The 23,321-nt window shown below is 46.5% G+C and overlaps 1 protein-coding gene across 7 annotated transcripts in view; it reads right to left on the bottom strand.

The window, feature by feature from the left end:
• Positions 1 to 23,321, bottom strand: part of LOC147020586 (echinoderm microtubule-associated protein-like 2) — a 138,681-nt gene that overhangs the window by 101,493 nt on the left and 13,867 nt on the right. The window contains exon 1 of one of the 7 annotated variants that reach the window (XM_085896039.1): positions 12,678 to 12,800. The exons of the other annotated variants lie outside the window; for them this stretch is intronic. Coding sequence (XP_085752165.1) covers positions 12,678 to 12,729 — 52 coding nt within the window. The 5' untranslated portion in view covers positions 12,730 to 12,800. Of the gene's footprint in view, positions 1 to 12,677; positions 12,801 to 23,321 lie in introns of those variants that run through there. 7 annotated transcript variants of the gene reach the window in all.

Raw genomic sequence — 23,321 nt, 5'->3', positions numbered from 1 at the left:
TGGACTCTCCTCTGACTGACGAACACGGTCCTTTTATCCCCCCGTAGCTTCGCCTTTGACCCCCTCCCTTTGACCTTTCACCTCGCTCCCCATTGGCCCGAGAAAAAGTGGGCGTGAAGGCTTTTTGATCCACAAATTTGCATATATCGATCGTCCTGGAGGCGGGGCCAAATCGCCCCTCGCTCACCGATTGGACGGCAAAAAGTGGGCGTGTGTCGTTTTTGATCCGTTTTTGAAGCACAAAATCCGTGATTTTGTACCCGCTGTTCGACGCGCGCCCTGCACGAGTCCAACACCGGTACCCACAGCGGGGCAAGAACGGTGGCGATGCTACGGTTGCGAGGTGTGACGGGAAGGTCGTGGCGGTTGTGGTGAAGCGGCGTTGTGGTTGGTGGTTGATGTTGTGGTTGTGGTGGTAATCATGGCGGTTGGTCCAAAATAAAGATAGTAAAAGAAAAACGGCTATCCTGAAGAGTCGCAGCACGCATAAATGACATGTATTCCCACTAGACAACGGGTTTGGGCCTAACTACACATATACTTGCCGAGATACCTCACCTAAGGGACCTGAATGGTGGTTTGCGAATTTGGTAACCACAACACTTCCCCGCTCCCTTTTTACAGACTCGTCCCGAGTCGTCAAATTTTCGTGTGCCATCATGTGTAGTTTTCCCCTAGTACATTTTACCTACGGATCCCTGAGTGCGACATTCATGGTATTCGTGTCCCCCAAAATAAATAACCTGAGGGCTGCGTAACTACCTAAACAAACTCACTCACACGGACGACTTAAATAAAATTGCCGGCGCTAAGACATACATGCCGGGGACGCACTCATATTTACAGTACATCTTAACCTTAACTTACAAATTTTACACTAAACCATGGCCCAGGATCATTGAACTCTGCAAAAGAAAAGCAGTTAGCAGGGAGCCAGGCTGCCCGCATGCAGTCTCTGGCTCAAAACAATGCAGGTGACAGGGAACGTGGCTGGCTGCTCACACGCAGTCCAAGGCCTTCCCTTTTGAACTGAACGCAGTGAACCACAACGGTGCATGGGCTGCACAAACGCAGTCTCCGTGCCAGCTCAAGTGGCACACGCAATGAGCACAACGAATGATGCATGAATGGACACAAACACGGTGCACGGGCCGCCACTGCAGGCCCGTGTTGTAGCTGCCAACAGGGCAGTTCTCGCAGCTTGCAAACTGTTGCCTTGCGGATCCTGGCGCACATGGAAATGAACAGGGGGGGGGGGGCAAAGCAAAAATTGAACGGGGCTGGTGAACATGGGCAGTGGGCATGGCATGGCAAAGGCAGCAGGCAAACACAGCCCGCAGAAGAAGGCCGCTGCAGGCAAACACAGCCCGCAGAACCAGGCCGGCACAGGCCTCGAAGAAAAACAGCCAGCAGATGAACTGGCCGGCACAGGCCTTGCAGCACACAGCTGCCGATGAAGTTGGCCGGCCTCCGCCTTGAAGCAAAACACGGCCAGCCGATGAAGTTGGCCAGCCTTTGCCGTTCAATGGAGGTTGGTGGAGGGAGTGCGGTGGTGCTGGCCACTTGGAAGGCGGGCTCGGACCTACCTACCTGTCTCCCTCCCAACCTATCGCCTTTGCCTGTCACTGTACATACCCACTCCCTTAATTTGTCAAACCCCAATTTAGCCCCAACTTATTTTTTTGTTGTTTTTATTTTTACTCCCCCACTATAAATCGTCCCCTAACCCCCTTTATCGTCCTTGTTCGGCTACCCTATCCTGTCACCTAGCCTACTCCCAACCCCTACGTTCCCTTCCTGGAGGGGAATAAGGGAGAGCTAACGTCCTGTGTCGAGGCCCAACGAAGCCTCAGAATGGCCTCCCCAGAGTTCGGCGATCTAACCCAAGGTGGGTCCAGCGGCCCACAACGACAGCGAGGGGATGGATGGTGCGGAGGGGTACATCTCCTAATCTACCCTAACCATTTAACTGTTAAACTACCCCGGGGCTTTCAACAAGCGCCTCTCGCTTAAACTATTGGTTCTAACAACCCAGATTCCCGTCGCCTGTGTTGGTGTCCTTTCAATTTCGGGCCTCGCCCCCCAATTTTCTCTCCGTGCCCTCACACGGTCTCCTGGCTGGGACACGTGGCTCCCTTTGGCAGGCACGACCCTCTGCCGATTCTCCCGCTATGGCACCCCCGGGCACTACACTGCCTCCGAGCCTACCAGCTCCCTAACACCGGGGAGTGCCCCCCATGGCACCTCTGAAACGCACACGTGGCAGGCCGGCCTCCCGGGCCCCTTTCCGAGGGTCACCCGTGCCCACTACACTGCCCACGCGGCTAATGGCGCCCCGGGCCCCCGCACCAAGCAGGCGCACCCGTGCCCACTACGCTATCCCGGCCCCCCATGGGCCCTTGGCCTACCGCGGCCGACTAGCCTGGTGCCCGGGGTACCCACTCAGCGATACTCACCTTTCGCAGCCACGCTCCCAAGCCCGTCAACAGGGCTCCTGCACCCCTCCAAATGGGTCTCGAGCCTACTTTCCCACCAACAACAAAACGACCTCCATTTTTCAATTTGACTAACCCAGCTAACTCACTTTATACTGACCCCGGGGTCCCTTGGGCGGGAGTCACTCCTCCCCCCAATCACTCATCGCACCATGCATTCCCATTCGCTCCACACACACAGACCCGCTGGCCTCACTCACTCACCAAGCACATGCTTCCACTTCACTCACCAACTCTTCAACACACACACCACCGAACTCTGCCATCCTTCTAACTACCTCCCCTAACTAACTCGTGCTCCCACGTCGTCCCTTAAACTATAGCACGTTCCATTTAACCTACGTAGCTAAGCTACGTCCCCTCTACACATTCACAAGTCTGTCACTGTCTCCAAATCATCCCATTAATTATTTTATTTCCCAACCTAAAGCTCACTAAATCCCTCTACCTAATCCATTCCACGGACTCCATGAGGACTTACCCCTGCCCCATGAAGTCGGTCTAACTAAGCTAACCCTTCCCCCTAACTAGTTTCCATCCTGTGCCCCGGGTCAAGGGGGTCTTCCACCCCTTGCCCAGGAATCCTGTTCACCCGAAAGTGAGGCTTTTTTATTTTTTTATTTTTTATTTTTTTCCCATGCGCAGCACCTGCGCGGCAACTCAGAGCTCGCGCACTTTACACCTGCCCGTGACGTCATGCAGCTGCACGTGTTCCTCGTCCCTCCTTGGACGGTACCATCCGGCAGAGATACCCCTCCTGCCGGATTCCAACCACACGTGCAGCCATGACGTCACCGTGCGCATAAAAAAAAAACACAAGCCCCACGTCTCGAGGGGTTCCCCACGCGAACACATGTGCTTTGCCCGTTGGAGCTGAACACACACGATCGCGTGGAGAACCCGTCCGGTCCAAATCCATTTACCTGCCTAAACTTTGTCCGTCCGCGGGATCGGCAAATCCACCGCTGGCGTTTCCGGACCGGGACTTCACTCGCGCAAGCGAGCACGTGGTGGTCTCGTGCGTTGCACAGCACGAACCGCGTGCTCACTGCTGGGTGAACCCGGCACGGTCCTCGAAACAGCTACAGCCGCTACTCGGCTTTCTCTCTTCTCATGTCGCCGTCTCCGTCTCCATTCCACACACGCATACCTGCGTGTTACGACGCACACAGTCCACACCATCACATTCACACCGGGAGACGCGGCTGCGTGCTCCCGCATGCCAACCGACAACTCCCTCTCATACCGCTCTCTCACACACACGGTCTCCCTGGCACACAGCGACCTTGCACACGGCCGTTCACTTACGCACGGTTCCTCACCACTCACACAAACCATACTACTTGCACACGCGGGGGCACTCACCCGCGGTGCCTCATCCACACACCGTGCCTCACTCATACACGCGGGGGCACTTAACCGCGGTGCCTCATCCGCACTCCGTGCCTCATCCACACTGGCCGTTTCATCCACACACGCGGGGGCACTAACCCGCGGTGCCTCACTCACACTGGCCGTTTCACTCACACACACGGCCTCACTCACACACGGGGTCGCTTCCACACACGGTGCCGCACTCACACCTTGCACCACACACACAGGGACAACCACACTGGGGATTTGTGTCCCCACAAGGGTCTCCGGGGCCTCTGCACCCCCCAAGCTCTCCGTGCACCCGTTCACAGCACTCCTCCTCTCAACCTCGCAAAGCACGACCGAACTCACCTGGTCGTGACTCGCCTCAAGGGGGCATACTCCCTCCCCTCGTTCCTGGAGGAGGCCATCCAGGTGCTCGCACTGGGTCTCTACCCAGTCCGCCAGCTCACCCCCATTACCCTCCACTCCCTCCGTGTGTGTGTGCGCGTCACTTACCCCGTCTTCCTCGTGTAGTCTCTCCTCTATTTTTTCTATCTCCCGTGTCTCTGCCAACTCTTCACCCTTTACCTCCCTTGTCTCAACTATTATTTCCTTTGTCACGGCCTTCATGCCCGCCTGCAGGCATCGGCCCATGTTCTGCGTCTCACCCCGGAACTTTTTCATTTCCTCCTTCATGTTTGTTTCCATTCCGTTCATTTGCTGTCTATTCGCATCCATTTTCCTCATCAATGCCTCAAACATTTCCATCGTCCGATCCGTGGGCGAATTCGCACGTGGGGGCCGTTTGTCCGCCACCCCAGCCACTGCGCCCATTTCGAACTCTGGGTTCAGTTGGGGGAGTTCATGTTCCTGCACAATCAACATTTCCTGCTCGGGGATTCCATCCTGGACCATGGATCCTACATTACTACACATATACATTTCTAATACCCCCGGCTCCCGCTCGCCTTGAGACGCCATCTTGCTTCTCTCAAAGGGTTAATTTCGCTCGCTCGTAATTTGGAGGGAATCGGGGGTCGCTTCTCTCACCCCTGGACCGATTCCCGTGAATTTAGCCGGAGAGAGGAGAGCCCGTTTTCCTGTTCTCCGATACCAGTGCCGCGAGGAGGGCGATGAGTTTGTATCGCACGACCTGACACCAGTGTTGCGGTATTCGCGCCCGCCGGCGTGCTGACGGCCACGTAACTCGAATCGCGGCACGTCGCCCACCGGACGGACAATCCAGTCGTGACCCTCTCGGACTAACGCCGGGAACCAGTCACGGGTGGACCTTTCGGTCTCACCGCGATCGAGCCAATCAGCCCCCGCGTGGGATAGGGTTGCTCGCCAGATTCGACCTACCTAAGTACCCACGCGGAGGGTAGACCGGGCGATCGCACCTCGCCGCAGGTCGACTTCGGACACGGGCCACTTAAGCGACCCGTTCCGTACTATCAGAATAACCGAGCGGTGTTATCGTCGACCTCGACGGTTCGATTAATTATCGGGCGTATTCAGCCCACTACCAACCCTTTACGTGAAGCAAGATGAGGATTCAATGGAAGAAATGACGAAGCGAAGCGGGAAACAGTTCAACACAAAGCACATTTATTCGCGGCACACGGGAAGCACACATATACAATTCCACCAAAAGCACACAGAAAAAACACAATTCCATTAACACAAAAAGCAAATATAAAAGTGAAAACACAGTGCAGAGCTAATACCGACTACCGAGCACACGGCAACACTTATACAATTCTACTTCACAGACGGCGCCGACAACACATACCCAAAACCAAGGAAAAGAATACCCCCAAGAATGAGGCGGGCCTGAGGCCGAGACCGGGTCGCGCCTACCCGTCTGGTGATGAGACGCGGAGCGGCGATGGCGCCCCAACTCCGCGGACCTCGCGGACAGTGTCTGGCAGGGGGTGGGAAAGGGGTCCCCTTGGTCGCACTATCTCAGCGCGGGGGGAAAGAGGGAGGGGTTGCTGATGCTCGGGGTATAGAGGATCTTTATTATCCCTGGTGTGCGTCTCCACCTCGGCCAGGTCGCGCTGTCGGCCTCCCTCGGGTGCAGCTCCCTGCACGACGCGAGCACCCCCTCGTCTGGTGTCGCCGCCTTTCCACAGCTCGTCCCCTCCGTTCCGACTCCAACGCACACGACGAGCAGCTCCACCGCCCGCGAAGTCTTGACCCTCTGCTTCCGACTCTCCTACTCTCCGCCTCTCCGCCTCTGGACTTCCCTACTCTCCGCCTCTCGACTCTCCGACTGTCGACTCTTCTTTGGACTCTCCTCTGACTGACGAACACGGTCCTTTTATCCCCCCGTAGCTTCGCCTTTGACCCCCTCCCTTTGACCTTTCACCTCGCTCCCCATTGGCCCGAGAAAAAGTGGGCGTGAAGACTTTTTGATCCACAAATTTGCATATATCGATCGTCCTGGAGGCGGGGCCAAATCGCCCCTCGCTCACCGATTGGACGGCAAAAAGTGGGCGTGTGTCGTTTTTGATCCGTTTTTGAAGCACAAAATCCGTGATTTTGTACCCGCTGTTCGACGCGCGCCCTGCACGAGTCCAACACCGGTACCCACAGCGGGGCAAGAACGGTGGCGATGCTACGGTTGCGAGGTGTGACGGGAAGGTCGTGGCGGTTGTGGTGAAGCGGCGTTGTGGTTGGTGGTTGATGTTGTGGTTGTGGTGGTAATCATGGCGGTTGGTCCAAAATAAAGATAGTAAAAGAAAAACGGCTATCCTGAAGAGTCGCAGCACGCATAAATGACATGTATTCCCACTAGACAACGGGTTTGGGCCTAACTACACATATACTTGCCGAGATACCTCACCTAAGGGACCTGAATGGTGGTTTGCGAATTTGGTAACCACAACAATATATATATTAAATATTACCCCCATCATTTCACATAACCGTCAGATTGAAAAAATTGGTCTCATGGTGTCATTTGGTGTCTTTTATGCAATTGACTGCGCAAATGATATTGTTGCAGGAAGGTCAGGTATGGGAGCATGCACCGGAGCAGCGCGTCACTGCATCCACTTTCTGTCAGTACTCTAGGGGCCTCCATCTCGCCATTAGTTGCCTGGCCTATCCCCATCTCCTTGAGATACCGATCAACCTGCTGCAACCATGAGGCACATGGTCGGCCCATTGGCCTCCTCCACTCATGAGACTCCCTCGCTGAGAGAATCTGGTGAGCAGGATCAGCGTCAGGAAAACGAGCCACATGTCCATACAGCCGCAGCTGATGCTCACGGACTATGCAGGTAACAAATCTCATTTGAGTCTCTCTCAGCAACCGCTCGTTGGACACAAAGTCTGACCAGCAATAGCCAAGGATTCTCTGAAGGGACCTGGTACCAAAGGAATTAAGTCTCCTTCTTAGATCCCTGGTCAGAGTCCAAGTCTAAGATCCTTAGAGCAAGACTAGAAGCCCCAAGGACCTGAAGACTTGGACTTTCATCCTCCTGCACAGGTACCGACAGTGCCACACGCCATGTTCCAGTGAATCCATGACTCCCCAGGCCCGACCCAGACGTCTATTGACCTCTGGCTCACAACCAGCAGAGACATGAATATCGCTGCCAAGGTGAGTGAATCTCTCCGTGACTTCAAAATCCTCACTACAAACAGGTACAGACAACATGGCAGCATCCAAGGTGTCATTGAAAGCCTGGATCTTAGTTTTGACCCAGGAAACCCGTAATCCAAGTCGCTCCGGGTCCTCATTCAGCACCTCGACAGCCCCTAAAAGGATATCCAGAGTCTCCACAAAGATGACTGCATCATCTGTGAAATCAAGGTAAGAAATGTTGACATTCCCAAACGATGTACCGCAGCTTGATCTCTCCAACATCCTCCCCAGAATCCAGTCCATACAAGCGCTGAAAAGTGTGGGGGCCAGTACACACCCCTGACAAATTCCAGTAACAACTGGAAATGAAAATCCACTCATTGAGTGACAACTTGGCAAAACAGCACAGAGTAGAATAGCACTTCCCTTTCCAGAGAGGGACAACAAGCCCCTCTTCCAGTCCATTGGGATGATGCCTGTGTTAAAAGCAGAGCACAGAACTGCATTAAACGACATCAGTGCAGTATATCCACCATCCTTGAGAAGTTCAGCATGGATGCCACAGATCTCAGGAGCTTCACTCCCTTTCAACCAGTTCACTGCAGTCTGCATTTCCACAAACGAAGGTGGATCACAGTTGATTGGAGGGTCAGCAATAGAGATAGTAACACCCCTGACATCCAACTCAACAGCTGATGGATCAGCCTGGTGCAGCCGTTCAGTCACCGGCACAGCAGGCCTTCACTTCGGACTCCTCTGTTAAGAGCCCACCACCCTCTGCTCTCACTACAGCACACCGAGGGATGGGCTTGGAGGAACACAATGTATGAATTCCCCTGTAAGCAGGACAAGAATCACTTGACCACAGGTGATGCTCCACTCCTCACAGATTCCACGCAGACAAGGTTCGCCTTGGGCTCAATTGCTCAGCTCATCATATTCAATGGGTTCAACCGGTTGTAGCGATTGGGTTTGTGCGAAAGCGCCTTAAAAGCGGATCGCCGACAAGCTCGCTCGGCCAATCGTGTCAGCAGATTTGCAGAGGTCACGTGTTTTGAAATGCCGATTCATGCCAAATGAATCCAGTGGACGTGGAGATACTTTCATCCCATACCCACCCATGAGGGGTAACAGTCGTTGAAGATGCGTGAGCGTAACAGTATTTATGTCCAATCAACTCGAGGTGTGTTACGCCGCCACACGTTTCCTTCCGAAGGCTGCAGACGTTGAACGACTGAGAGTAAAAATTATTCATGAGTGGAATGTTTTTTTTTAAGATTCAAAGTGCAGTGATTGAAAACTCAGTCCATCAATAAACTCTTCAGACTCACAGAAATGAGAAATTTGTGAAACTTCATTTACTTCGACAAACATTTTCAGCAGTGGAACTACTTTATGGACAAAGTTATGACCAATTTGTGGTTGAACATTTTTGTAGTGTGTGGTTGTGTGAATACACAGTCCTTCAATCATCGTTTACCTTTACATACAAGCGACACAAATTTTCATTCAGTTGAAAACATTTGCCCACTTATATGTTTTGAAACCGTGGCATAACTTCGGCCTGAATCATGGTAAGCAGGGGGCACACGCACATACATACAGCATGTCCTAAAGGATAATGATTAAAAAAATAAAAAAATAAAAACAGGAAGAGCTACTTTAACTTTAGAAGTTCAAACAAAAAAATTTGGTTTCAACTTGAGGTATTGTGAATTATGACTTTGGCATGTCCAAACTGTGCAGAAAGCTGGCTTGGATATTAACAGCGAAAGAAGACCAGATTGCATTTCATTTCGTGATTGCAAGTTGTCATCTAAACAGTCACACTTTAATGGTGCATGATAATCAAATGGCAACAGTAAGATATAAAACAAGGGGCCAACCGGATGTTATGTGCATGCACGGGAGAGGAAGGAGGAGAAGAGTTGTAGTTAAATGGACAAGGTGCATATGGGAGGGAGGGCCATGGTTCTTGAAGAGAAAGCAGAGCTGTATGCTACCACAGCACCTTCCCAGGTTGCAGATCCATCCAGGGGAATCCATCCATCCATTGGGACCATACTCTGTACAGAGCGTTGGTGCTGCCTAAGCAGTTTCCTTGGCTACTGGACACAATCCTGGATGGGTCGCCACTCCAACATAGGATACCAGCAAGCTTTGCCGACCTTGGAAGGATGACAGGTAGAGTCAACCCCACTTGGTATTAATTCAACAGCCAAGTGGGATTTGAACTCAGGACCCTGAGGTCCCAAGCCAACCACCTTAACCACTAAGGCAACACCAGGCTTAGAAAGGGGAATGGCCCCCAGACAGGTGGGTTACCGGTGTTCACCGGGGCGGACAATCAGCGACACATGTCCGAGCTGGAGGTGGGGTAGTACCGTTCAGCTCTAACTCCTTGAAAAGCCTCCAAGAAGTGATGATAGAATGTGTGTCCAGCGGTTTCAGGTCACTGAAAATCCCTTTTGCCCCTAGTTATAGGTTAAATAGCATGCAGCCTTCATCGCGATAAGTACAGTTCCAGATATACACTTGGATTCTGGTCAAATGATGCGGTCGTGCTCAAGGTCGTTGTGTGCTCAGTTTCTGGGACCTGGCAGCAGATCTTAAAGGAAAGAGAGAGTGGTGATGGGCCTGCACAAACTATCACTACTATAATAGTAGAGCAAGCTGTAACAGATCTGTCGACTATGATGGCTGAACCGAGATGTGTGTGTATGTGTGTGTGTATATATATATATATATATATATATATATATATATATATATATATATATATATATATATATATATATATATATATATATATATATATATATATATATATATATGTATATGTGAAGACCACAAGGGGAAAACCAGAGATGTCAGGATAAGTCAATTTTGAAGAAACTGAAAAACAAAGTTTCAAGACTTTGGTGGACTGTTTAATAACTGTCATATAGATTTCTTTTCCAGTAAAAGGAAGAGTGATCATTGGCCGATCAAATTAAGCATGCAGCATTTGCCAAGCTTCTGTGTTATTTAATTTAAGAGCAAAGAATGAATCAATGTTGCAAACTGACATCACTGGTTATTCCCTTGTTTAATAATTGCCATGCAATTTTAACCCAGGATGTGTAGCAAATTCATGCTTGTTGGTTATTAGCATACATTACATGACTTTGGTGATCACAGATTATTTTTTTCAACATTAGACGGTCATTGTTTTTTTGTTTGATTGGTGTTCAATGCCATACTCAAGGGTATTTCACTTATATGATGACGGATTCTCCATTTCTTACTCCGTACTACTTAATATGATGGAAAACCGGGAGGAAACCAAGGATAAACCACCCCCGCGATAGCCGAAGTCACCTCATGTGACTCCCTCATATACCTAAGCAGGTTGATTGGGCGGTGGGTACATCGAATGAGGATGGGTACTCAGACGCGCTAACCATTAAGCCACGGCGTGGGTCCCATAAAAGTCACAATAAAGGTTTGACCAGGCTTGAATCACGATATGCACCAACTACGGAGCCCACGATATAACCAAATAGGCCATTGTAGTGCTCAGAGTTTATGCTGTGAAAGTTTTACAACCTTTCATTTTTTAGTTTCTCAACTCTGAATATTATGGTGGAACAGTTAACATGAATGAAAGGGAGATAACCAGGAGTAAAGTACTGACAAATCTGGGTTTCTACTTGTTCAGCTTTGACAACACTTGTTTTTTCATTGCACAGCTAAACTTTATACCATATAAATTATGTGACACCCCTGGTTATTTGTTAAAGTAATATTGTGAGAGGAAACCTGATGTTGCCAACTATTGGCAGGTGCAATAACCCTGAAATTTATAAAAAGTGACATCTCTGGTTTTCCCCTTATGGTCTTCATGTATATGTATATGTATATGGGAGGGATGAGCCTGGCGTGGCTTCGTGGTAAAGGCGGTGGCTTGGGATCCACGGGGATCCTGAGTTCAAGCCCTGCTGGTCACTGAGTTAGCATCAGGGGGGTTGACTCAGCCTGTCATCCTTCCGAATGTCGGCGAAATGAGCAGCAGTACACTGGTAATTATCCCTGCGGGTCGAAGGCGACTAAAGGGTTGGCGTCAGGAAGGGCATCCGGCCGTAAAAACATTTCCACAAGAAAGGGTACCATGATTGGAGCCCACAAATCTGACCCCTGCTCAGGGATAAAGGCTTTCAAATGGTGTGATGATAATATATATATATATATATATATATATATATATACATATATATATATATATATATATATATATATATATATATATATATATATATATATATATATATATATATGGGAGGGGGTGTTTCGTTTTGTGTATAAGGAACCCCAAGGGAGGGAAGTGTGTAATCGATTTTGAAACAATGTGCTTTTATTTCCCCATACCGTGTTTAAATTTTCAATGGAATTTTTGACACGAATACCCTTGAATATGAGACACATGGAGGTGTGGTGGAAGGAAGGGTAAGCATGGAATGCGGGAAAGAATCCACGATGTTTCGGGTATACAGAGCTTCATAGTGAAGTGTCCCTACTTTAGAAGAACGAGCCGAATGGGGAAGGAAGAAAATGTCTGTGGAGTAAATGATCAGCTTTTTCAGAAATGGTCAAAATGTGCATGCCAACTCGCCCCCCCTCCTCCCCTACCGCCAAATACATGGCACCACAACCCGATTTCTAATGGTTCAATAGCAACGCAGCTACCCCACACCTCTGCTGATCAGCCAATGATGCTGCCCTGCATATCCCATGACACCAAGGCCACGAAGTCTGCTTCTGCAGATGGGAATAGCATTCCGTATCGAAAGATTCTTTCTTCTATGAAAACGCCAATGATCACAAATCTATATATTGCACCACCAACTAAATGTCGCCACTTCTGCGTATGCAGAGTTTTGCATAGCAAACTGTAGGCACGTCTCATTGCTCATATTAGCAAGTTTCCTGTGTCTGCACGGGATTGTAAACGGGCTCGGAATGGAACCGGCAAAATACAAATGGCATCTCCTGCCATCGAGCCGGCAAACTTGGGGCAACAATTTCCATTTATTGCCACATCTGATTCAATTTAAATTCAACACGTCTGTTCCTAACCCTATCCACACATCAACTCCTTGGTGGTCTGAGCTGCTCCTGCTGGGTATATTCAACAAGCGACCATGCGCCGATTGTTTCTCCACAGGTATGAACTAGTGCCGCGATACGCTCACCCTTGCCACGGTGTCTGGCAGGTCCTCCTTTCAGTGCATGGCCGCGGAACATCCTGGACACGCTCAGACGGGAACTCCCCGCCCTCAATGGAGCGACTGTCGGTATTTTGTTCAGGTAAACACATATGGACAGATAACAAAGGAATGATTTACAGAGTCAAGAAGGGGAGGGGGGATAGTGGCGGTTTAGACACGTACAGAGGGGGAGGGCAATCACGATTATCAGCTCGCAGTACATTCTTCGACACATGACCTATTATTTCCACATATATACCGTACTTTTATGCTCAACATTTACTAATGGCATAAGTAGGCTATATTACTCCCATTAACCCCGATTACATTCCAGCAACAATTTGTTAAAATGCAACTTTTTCTTCGTTGCAGTCTGTGAAAGATAGAACAAGCATCAGCTGCTGTCAGTGAGCTTACAGGTTTTAAAAGCCTTTATGGCATTGACAGCTACCTTCCAAACTCCCTCGAGAAGAAAATTAACATATGGGTGTGTTAATGAATCACTGTCTGTCATCAGCATGAAGTGGAGTGGAGTGGAATGGATCCACTGTTCCCCCTGAGAGTTGAGGTGGTGAGCGGTTTCATCGTCGATGAGTGACGAATCAAGAACGATGTCACAAAGATGTGGTTGGTTCCCCCATGAAAACAATGACTTCAATGTTGTAATCTAGCCGTGTGCCCTTTCAGGCATCTAAGTAAATTAAAAATATGGTTAAAAGTAAAGTTTTCAAAAGCAATGTTTGTGATGGAATTGCTACAAAAACGTGCGGCGAAATGGGTGGAAAGTGGAGAAACAAGAATCGATATCACAACATCATATCAAACTGAAATTGATGATCAAAATGATCATTCAGAGCTTGGTGTCATTTGGACACTATTTTTGAGGCTACAAACCCTGTAGTCTGGAAACGGTGCGAGCAAACCTAGGAGGCTGGGAACTGGGAGCTCTAAGTTTATTTAGTCAAAAAATTCCTGAAGCTCGATTTCTTTTTAGTCACCCCCTCCACCACCACCATCACCCCCCATTCCACCCCAAAACAGATTCCCTCCTCTGCTTACACTTTCTTCTCAATCTGACATACAGAAGCAGCCATGGCTAACAAAATCTTACATTATTATTATTATTTTTTTTTTTTTTTTTTTTTTTTTTTGTATACCTTGGTCGAGGCTCGTATGAGAGCTAACACACAACTCACAGCAAGGAGGCATGAGACAAGAGGGGCGGGAGTGGAAGGGACAAAACATTGGGGAACAGACACAGGTGAACTGTGGAAGGGAGAGGGATGGGGATGGGACGGGGAACATGGCGAGGGGAAGATGGACAGATGGACATAGAACCAAAAACCAAAAATCTGCATACTTGTACGTATACACACACACACACACACACACACACACACACACACACACACACACACACACACACACACACACACACACACACACGGCTGTCAAATCCTTTCCCCCAAATTTTCTCACAAGCTGTTTCCTAAATGTTGTCGCCAGCAAAAAGACAACAAATTAAAAATGAACAGTTGTTTTTTTTTTGTCTTTGTTTTACTTTCAAAGGAACCCAAGAAACACTTTCAAAGGAATCCAGAGATCATGCACCAACATTTTCAGATGGTGGTGGTGGTGGTGGTGGTGGTCATAAAAAGGGAACACAAACTGCAAGCAAGCGCATCGGAAGCTTCTCCGATGTTTTGTCGCACGGCAGGTAAGATCTGGAAGGAACATCCATTGCTGAAAAGTGAGATGCACTTAACGGCATCACGGCGAAAGGCCGAGGCGAATACAAGACATTCTCATGGAGTGCCTTGACCAAAAGGTTTTAAAGGAATTTGAATGTAATGGAAGCGATAATGTACTTTGGCCTGCACTTGCAAGCTGGCAGCAGTTAGTCGACTTAGGATTCTACAACAGCAATAAACTGGTTTAAAACTATGTAATTCCATCTCTCTTACTTTGTCTTTCAAAGGAAACCTCAACTGAACAAACAGGCACAAAGTCCTTTAATATGTGAACAATAAATTAAATTCAAACCATCATTTTCGAAATTACCACTTTTTGAGACATATATATATATATATATATATATATATATATATATATATATATATATATATATATATATATATATATATATATATACTAGCAGGGTATGCTTACACATTGTAAGCTAAAATGAACTGTGCTTCCCCATTGTCTCAGGTCACTCACCTGCATTTTTTTCCATTTATTTATTTATTTTCATTTATTTATATTTTCATTTACTGAAGTTTTCCGACGGTTCTGTGATGTGTTTTTTTTTTCCTGGGTGTATCGGCTTCGAAGTCCATCGGCACGCAAAATTTCAGCTTTCTACGTCACCCGGATGGTACCGAACATTAATATCAGTGAGTCAGTGGTTAGAATGAGCTTTATATGTTAGATATATAATAACAGCTAATACAGGAGTAATGTGAAAAATTGTTTCGGTGCTTATGTTTCTCAGCTTTGCAAACTATTTAAAAGTGTGCCCGGTGGCAGGATTTGGTAAGGAGAGATATATTATCATATAAATGACACAGAACTGAGAATTGACGAAGGCAATAAGAGATGGATGAAGAGGAAAGAGTTGTAATAAAGATGACATGAAGTTGGGGAATCAAGGATGGAGGTAGGTTGGTTAGTGGAAGGGTGGGGTTGTTGTCCTCAGTATGCCGTGGGGATGGAAGAATGGATGTGTTCAGTGAAAATACATGGTTGGAACTTAGTACTTACATTTAGTCCTTTGACCAGCAAGTTATTCGGTCATTAAACCAAGTCGGGGCACACTCCCCTCTCTAATGGTTAATATTACCATTTACCCCTTTTACCCAAGCTTCCAGATAAAAAGCTGGCACCGTGACAGCCCGCAGGCTGCCCCTGACAAAGCCAACAGCTGGAACCTTACCAAAGGATTTCTCACGCACGCCAAAAACAAAGGATATCCGAGGAAGACGACATGTTGACTTCTCTCTCTCTCCTCTCTGCATATATCGAGCTGTTGACTATTTTGTTTTCAAGCCAGAAAAATGTGTTACGTTTACATCTAGGAAGGAAACATCTTGTGAAGCTGTATTCCACATGAAGGTAACTGCAGAGACAATGAAAATATGGGAAGGGGGAGGGGAAATAATACAAGGCTTTGGCTCTCTGTCTAATGCAAGACCAAGCAGGTGGCTGCTCTATTTCGATGAAGTTACAGGTGAGAGTGTAAGCAGAGATATAATTACAGGTTTTGTGGGTGTGTCGGTGTAACCCAGAGCTATGCTCTAGTAAAACTTTTGAAGGCATCACACAGTTGGCCATGGGGCCTGGTGCGAGTTGCTCTGTATAATAGGAGGCCCACAACCTCTGAAGTTGGCTATCTCAGCGACTGAGTCGAGTGACATTTTCACATTCCGTAAAACGCTAATCACGGTTTGAGCCTACCAAAACTGGTCTGCGGAAGGTCCTTTAATTACAAATCAAACCTACAAAACCATTAGCTGCCCTCAACCATCCAGCCTGACATCGTGCCCCACTTTTATCCTTCACCTGTGACAAAACTGCACACCATCTTCGGCTAAGTCATCGACGCAGTGATTCCTCATTGTGTGAACGGACAACTGCAGTCGGTGGGAGAATTCCCAGACCAAGGAGGGTGTCAAAGTCTCTCGAGCAATGGAAACAAATGCACACGAAAGGCAGACAAGAAAATTGCATCCCACTTGCATCCATTCAGTTTCAATCTCGAACCACGCTGCAGGCCCTCAATTTGTGCTCTCAAAGAGTAGTTTGTGAAGCGCCTTGTTGGCGATTTAGTAATTGTCGTAGTGAGACAGAAAATGAGTTCACAAAGACACAAGAAGGTATTCACAGGTGTTTTGATGATGAAAATTGCCAGGTAGCAATACGAAGCTGTCACACCCACCAATTAGGCAAAATCATGTCAAAGAGGTAAAAATGGTGCGTATGGGTTTTAGAAGGACATGATGAGACGATGGATTGATTGTTATCAATGTTAGTTTTGCTCTACCCAGCGGAACTAAGAAATACATTTCATTCCAGACAGGTAGCGTCCCAATGTTTTAACTATCTGGAGGAAGAGAAAGAGGAAGAAGAAGAGAAAGAAGAAGACGAAGTAGAAGGTACAAGGTTGGGTTTTTTTAACCTACAGTTGTCAAAGTTATCATAGATCATCACCATTCACAAAAAAAAGTGCAAAAACAGATCCTCTCGACAACAGACCAGTAAGCAAAGTCATAGAATCCATAATTGATGCCAATGTCAAGTCTTTCCTCATTTTCAAAAAGCCTGTTAGTTAAAAAGGAAACAATCGGTCCTGGTTACTCAACTATGGACATTTCGCTGCTTGTCTCAGAAAAGTCAGATATCTTAAAGTTCAAACAAGAGGTCAGGAGTCTCCCTGAACATATAATCAGACATTCTACAGTCTACCATCTCGCACTGCTAATCAAGCTCATTGCCAGCGACATACAAGGCTGTCTTTATACCTGGCTTTCTGACTTGTGCCAGACATTTTTTTTTAATCGTAACCCCCTCCTCCTCTTTAAACTCCCAAAATCCAGGCTTTCTGCCCCTCTCTCATTTGATCCTTTTTTTTTCTCCCATTTATGATACTGCCTTCTGAAGAATGCCGCATCTCATTCTTCTTTTCAGGCCTTCAAGCAAGTGGTGCCCCACTATCTGATGTTATCTTTCATTTGCACACTGCAATCTTTACTACCCCATGAACCCTATGTAATGCAACCCTCTTACATGCAGATTAGTTTCCTCCCCTCTTGTCTCCTATTTTCCTGTTCAATCATTCATTCCTTGTTGTGTGAAACCGTACCGTATATTACCATTTTACTCTCTGTCTCTTCACTCTTCCACATTTGTAACACCCACAGCTGGCACTTTTACATGCTGTTAAGCAACTACTCCGAGAAGCACCAGCAGCAAGGTACGGGGCTTACTCTTTACAGACCTTTTCGCATTTTTCCAGCTCTATTCTGGTCTTGCACCACTCGCTTGTCTCCAGTATTCTCCCATCCCCACAACCACAATCGAGCACATTAATTGTCAAATTAATTCTTTATTTGCCCCACTAAAACCAGATCTCCCCCTCACAGGGGGTGGAGCTTGTATCAAGCAAACAAGCAAACTCAGTTCTGTATATTCAGAAAGTCCTCGCTTAACACTGTCCTGGTTAACATTGTTTTGTTTTTACATCGCTGATCTATTCGAGAACATACTGTGGTATTGGGAGTTACATGAATATTAATGAATGCATGACAATTACATGCTTAGTCTGTTCTTTGTTTTTTTTTTTCATTATTAGTTGTTATTTTCACCAAAAAAAAAAAATAGCACCGCAAAGCGGGCGTAACACCTCAGCCCCTTGACGCAAACCAATTTCAAGATGGTGGCCATATTGAAAATCGCAGCATGCCCATTTTCAAAAGGAACCTTCCTCTACTCAACCCCAACACACCCAGCAAAAATGGATTTAATTGGACAAGGCTTTCTCCTCGAAATTGACGAAAACCAATTTCAAGATGGCTGCCGTGGCGGCCACAGTGAAAATCGCAGCATGCCCATTTTGGAAAGGAACCTTCGTCTACTCAACCCCATTATACCTCGTCAGAATAAAATCAATGTGTGAAGCCGTTCTCAAGTTATTGTCCGGAAACCAAATTCAAGATGGTCGCTCTAGCCGCCATATTGGATATCGGATCGCACTGAATATCGAAAGGAACCTTCCTCTAAACACCCCCATTATATCACACAAAAATGAAATCAATAAGTCAAGCCGTTCTCAAGTTATTGTCCGGAAACCAAATTCAAGATGGCTGCTCTAGCCGCCATATTGGATATCAGATTGTGCTGTCTATCGAAAGGAACCTTCCTCTACTCAACCCCAACCCACCCTGCAAAAATAGATTTAATCGGACAAGGCGTTCTCCTCGAAATCGACGGAAACCAATTTCATTGAAAATCGCAGCACGCCCATTTTCGAAAGGACCCTTCCTCGACTCAACCCCAACCAACCCTGCAAAAATGGATTTAATCGGACAAGGCGTTCTCCTTGAAATCGACGGAAACCAAAAGTTGACAGACGGACGGACGGACGCCCGGACAACGCCTGTGACAACAATACCCCTGAGCCCAATTCGGGCTGAGGGGTAAAAAGGGATATGTTGTATTGGGAGTTCCATGAATATTAATGAATGCATGATTATCTGGAACTGACAGGCGAAACAGAGAGTGACGTCAGCGGGCTGTCGAGTGAGTGGAGGAGGTAAGAGCCGCCATTAAAACGGTTGAGCCAAAGGACTTACGTGTGGGCTGATTTTACTACACAACACATACTCGTTTAAAGTCATTCACCGTTCCATTACAAAGTCGATATCCACCACAAGCTCATCTGCATGAAGACACCTTAAAAAATCGAATAATTTCGTTGTTGTCACATGCCCAACCTATTCACCAAGTTTTGTCCAAATCTGTCCATAACTTTTTGAGATATCCTGCTCGCAGACAAGCAAACAAACAAACAAACAAATACGTGTGAAAACGTAACCTCCGACCACCTTCAGCGGCATCGGTAATAATGGAGAGCAGAATATTTTATCCCTTTACCTTGCTCCGACCTGCCCCCAAGATTCTCTCCCCACTTCTCAAACGTTCCTCACATTCCTGATTCTTCTCCATCGTGTCCTTTTCCCTTTTTTATTTCTCTTAACCGAGCATCCCCGACTCTCCTTGTGCATACATTGATATATTGTAAAGAAAATGGAATATAAGGGTTAAGTGGTTAATTAGTTGATTATCCATGTTGTAATTTTCATTTTTAGATGGATGTATTGTAAACCCCAATTAAGAGCTGCCAATTATAGTGTTTAAGTGAACCTTTGTCACACCTCCACCCCTTTGTATTTTTCACTGTTAAATGTGCTATTTCTCATTTGTTTATTTAACTCGACGACTCGTGAACCCGTTGGGTTCCCGTTGTGACAGCGGTTGATGAAAAAATCATTTCAAGAATAAAAAAGATAGCTCCAGCGAACTATACCGCTGAAGTTGTTTGCATTGATCAAATACTCCCGAAGAGTACTTGACTGAATCAGGAATTGATTTTTGAATTATTTTTTGCGTTGCCCGATTTGAACGAAACTTGATACTGAACACCGCAGGCAAATGGTGAGTAAGGTGGGCAGAATTTTTTTGCACTATCGTGTACCGTTTTGGCTGTATTTCAGGAACATACATACATACATACATACATACATACATACAAGATAGGAGTTTTAGTAATATATAGATTAATACCGTTTTCCTCTTTCTCCTCACCAGCCTTGCGACTAACAGTTCTCGAGCCGAATGGAGCACGTGTTCTTTGGAATCAGGCCGATCAATGGTGTGCTTGAGCCAGGCGACTAAGGAGCGTGCCTGAGGACATCACATGAGGGACGGTTTTGAACTGGGTTTTTGGTGAGAATCGGTAGTTGAGGCCAGAATCCAGAGAGTGAGGTCTGCATCACAGCACTTCAACTAGAACGGGCACTCATAGAGCGCATACCTTCGCCGCCACTACTTTTTTTGTTCTTGGTATGAGTGTGGGGAACTGGTTTCATATGAATGGTCTTATGGACACAAACCACATATCTATAATGTCATGACCCCCCCCCGACTTTCGGAGGCTACGGACTAAACAACAATCAACTCACGTCGTTTTGGCGAGTCTTCACTCGCAAGCTCGGTGAATACAACGTTTCAACAAGAGAAGGTAATCTCGTTTGATGCTGGTTTCATGCAAATCGAATAAGAATTGACTGAGTTATGCCGAAAACGGCATATTTTTCAAGGGCGTGACCCCCCTCCCCCCGAAATTTTACCCCAACCGGTGACATGTGTTATGACGTCATTGTGTCACAAGATTGGGCATTAAATTCTGAACATTTTGGTGCTGGGTTCATGTAAAGCGGACAAGAATTGACCGCGTTATGACAAAAACCGCATATTTTTCAAGGTCGTGACCCCCCTGACCTTTGACCCCTAACAAGAGTATGGGCGTCATTGTGTCATATTGCATATCACAAGATGAGGCGTTGAATTCTGAACATTTTGGCGTTAGTTGCATGCAAATTGAATAAAAATTGACCGTGTTATCGTAAAAAGACGATTTTGACCTTTTCGTGACCTTGACCTTGACCTTTGACCCGAACGATCCCAAAATCTAATCGAATGCTTCCTGGCTAATAACCAATCATCCCACCAAATTTCATGCAATTCGGTTTAATACTTTTTGAGTTTTACGAATCACAAGATTACAAATAAATAAATAAATAAATAAATACACGCCGACCAAAACATAACCTTTCGCAGAATGCGAAGGTAACCAGAACCTTCACGCGAGGGTGAGGAGCATGTGTGGATTATCTCAGCATCTCTACAAAGGTCCTCAGCAGGACTCTCCACTGGAGTCTTGGGATTCTTGGACCAGTTCAGCAAAAGGAGGAACAAATCACATGATCCTGGGGATGCCAACAGCAAATTCACCAGGACCAGCTGGAGGCCCACCTCCCAGAACGAAACGCATCGGACAACAGCTGCCTGCTCGCAGTGCTGTAAATCCATTTTGAAAAGTGGGGGGATGATATTGTCAATATTCCACTCTCCCCCCCCTCACACCCCCACCTGTTACATTACAGTTACATAAATTTTTTGGCCTTCAGTACTCAAGTACAGATCTTCAAAAGAGCTGTTCACCACCATATTAAATCATCCCTCATCCAAAACCATAATCTTTTCCACATTCATTAAACCACCCCCCACCCCTCCAAAAAAATTTGCTTATGTATCCATCTTGTCCACCCCTTGCATTCACCTCTACCGTGCATCATTACTGCATCCCTTTTTTGTCTGTCTCTATTTTCTCCCTCTGCCTTGCTGTTGCCATTTTCCCCCTTCTCATTCTACTGTTCCTCTTGTTGTGTTGTTTCTTGATCAGTTATGTGTTCTAACTCGTCCATGAGCCTTGGCTATGTATGAAAAAAAATCCTTTCCCACAATCTTTTTGAACCTCATTGACCCTGCCTAGTGCAATCCTCTTACTGACAGGTTGCTGTGTTTCCTCACATCTGCTCTCTCCACTTTTCTTTTTTGTTCACTCATTCTAGTGTGAATTCATACCCTCCAACAGCTTGCTCTTTCATGAGCCTCAATCTTGTAAAGAAAAAGTTTTTCCAGAACCCAAACAACTTAAATTCCAATGGTATCCGGAAACTCACCCAGTGTCAGAAAAATGTGCGACTGGTTGGAAACCATACAGAAAAGGACGAACATCTATGTCGAGTTTTGCTGGTGAAGGACAATCCCTTTGTGGTTGGGGTCAAAACTTTGACTTCCCCCTCACAATCAGTTTCAAGTGTTGATTAATGGTCAAACATTGCATTGACTTCCCACTTACTATTGATACACGTTCACAAATCCACAGCAAAAGTGTCTGATTGGAGAATCGATTTATGAAAACTAATAAACATTTACTTCTTTTTTTTCCGAACAAAAACAAACATTTGTCAAGCAAGAGCCAAATATCGGAGTCTGCTGTCAATGTCAGAGTTGGTATGAATGTAATCTGGTGTAAGGGGTTAGCATGTGTGTAATCCACCCTTCATAATTTTGTTTACTTCACACACCCAAAGTTTGGCACATCATCCATCCATTGGGACCAGACCCTGTACAGAGCTTCAGTGCTGCCTAAGCAGTCTCCTGGGCTATTGGGCACAATACGAGACAAGTCACCACTCTGACACAGGATACTCGAATGGCTCAATCATCCCACCAAGCTGCTACTCATTTTGCCAACCTTGGAAGGATGACAGGCTGAGTCAACCCCACCTGGCATTAATTAAATGGCCAAAGAAGATTTGAACTCAGGACCCAAAGATCCTAAGCCCACCACCCTAACCATTAAGCCAACACCAGGCTTAATAGTGCATCAATCATCTTTAAATTATTTAATGCCTAAACCATTTGGCAGAATTAGTCTTGGCTTTTAGGCCTCCACATTCTTCATTATATGATTGCCTAAAATTAGCTAGTTGTAAAATCACTTCTATCAATGAGAAATTAATCTGTCATCTGATCGCACTCATTAATATTTTAATAAAAACTGTGACAATATTCATCAATGTTCCTTTTGGAAAATCAGCTTGTTGAGATCATGTTCAGTTGATTAGAAGAGGCTCTAATAAAGTATGAAAGCAAATTAAATGAATTTGGTTCCTCAATAAATGCATATGCCTGGTGTTGGCTTTATAGCTATAGTGGTGGGTTTGGGATCCTAGATATGCCTGGTGTTGGCTAAATAGCTATAGTGGTAGGTTTGGGTTCCTAGGGTCCTGAGTTCAAATCCTGCTTGGTTGTTGAATTAATACCAGGTGGGGTTGACTCAGTAAGTTGTCATCTTGATGTTTTGTTAACAAGGCAGTGCATAAATATGTGTGGTGTCCATCTGAAGGATATTAAACTGTAGCACTGATCTGCCAGCACTGGTTGTTAAAGATCCCATAGTGTCTTTAGTGAAGAGTTGGTGAATTATTGCTTGCATCTGAA

This window comes from Eptatretus burgeri, chromosome 9 (genome assembly GCF_056783735.1).
Source record: "Eptatretus burgeri isolate ZD-2024b chromosome 9, Ebu_testis_v1, whole genome shotgun sequence".
In the NCBI taxonomy this organism is placed as follows: domain Eukaryota; kingdom Metazoa; phylum Chordata; class Myxini; order Myxiniformes; family Myxinidae; genus Eptatretus; species Eptatretus burgeri.
This window is presented reverse-complemented; position numbering and strand designations above follow the sequence as displayed.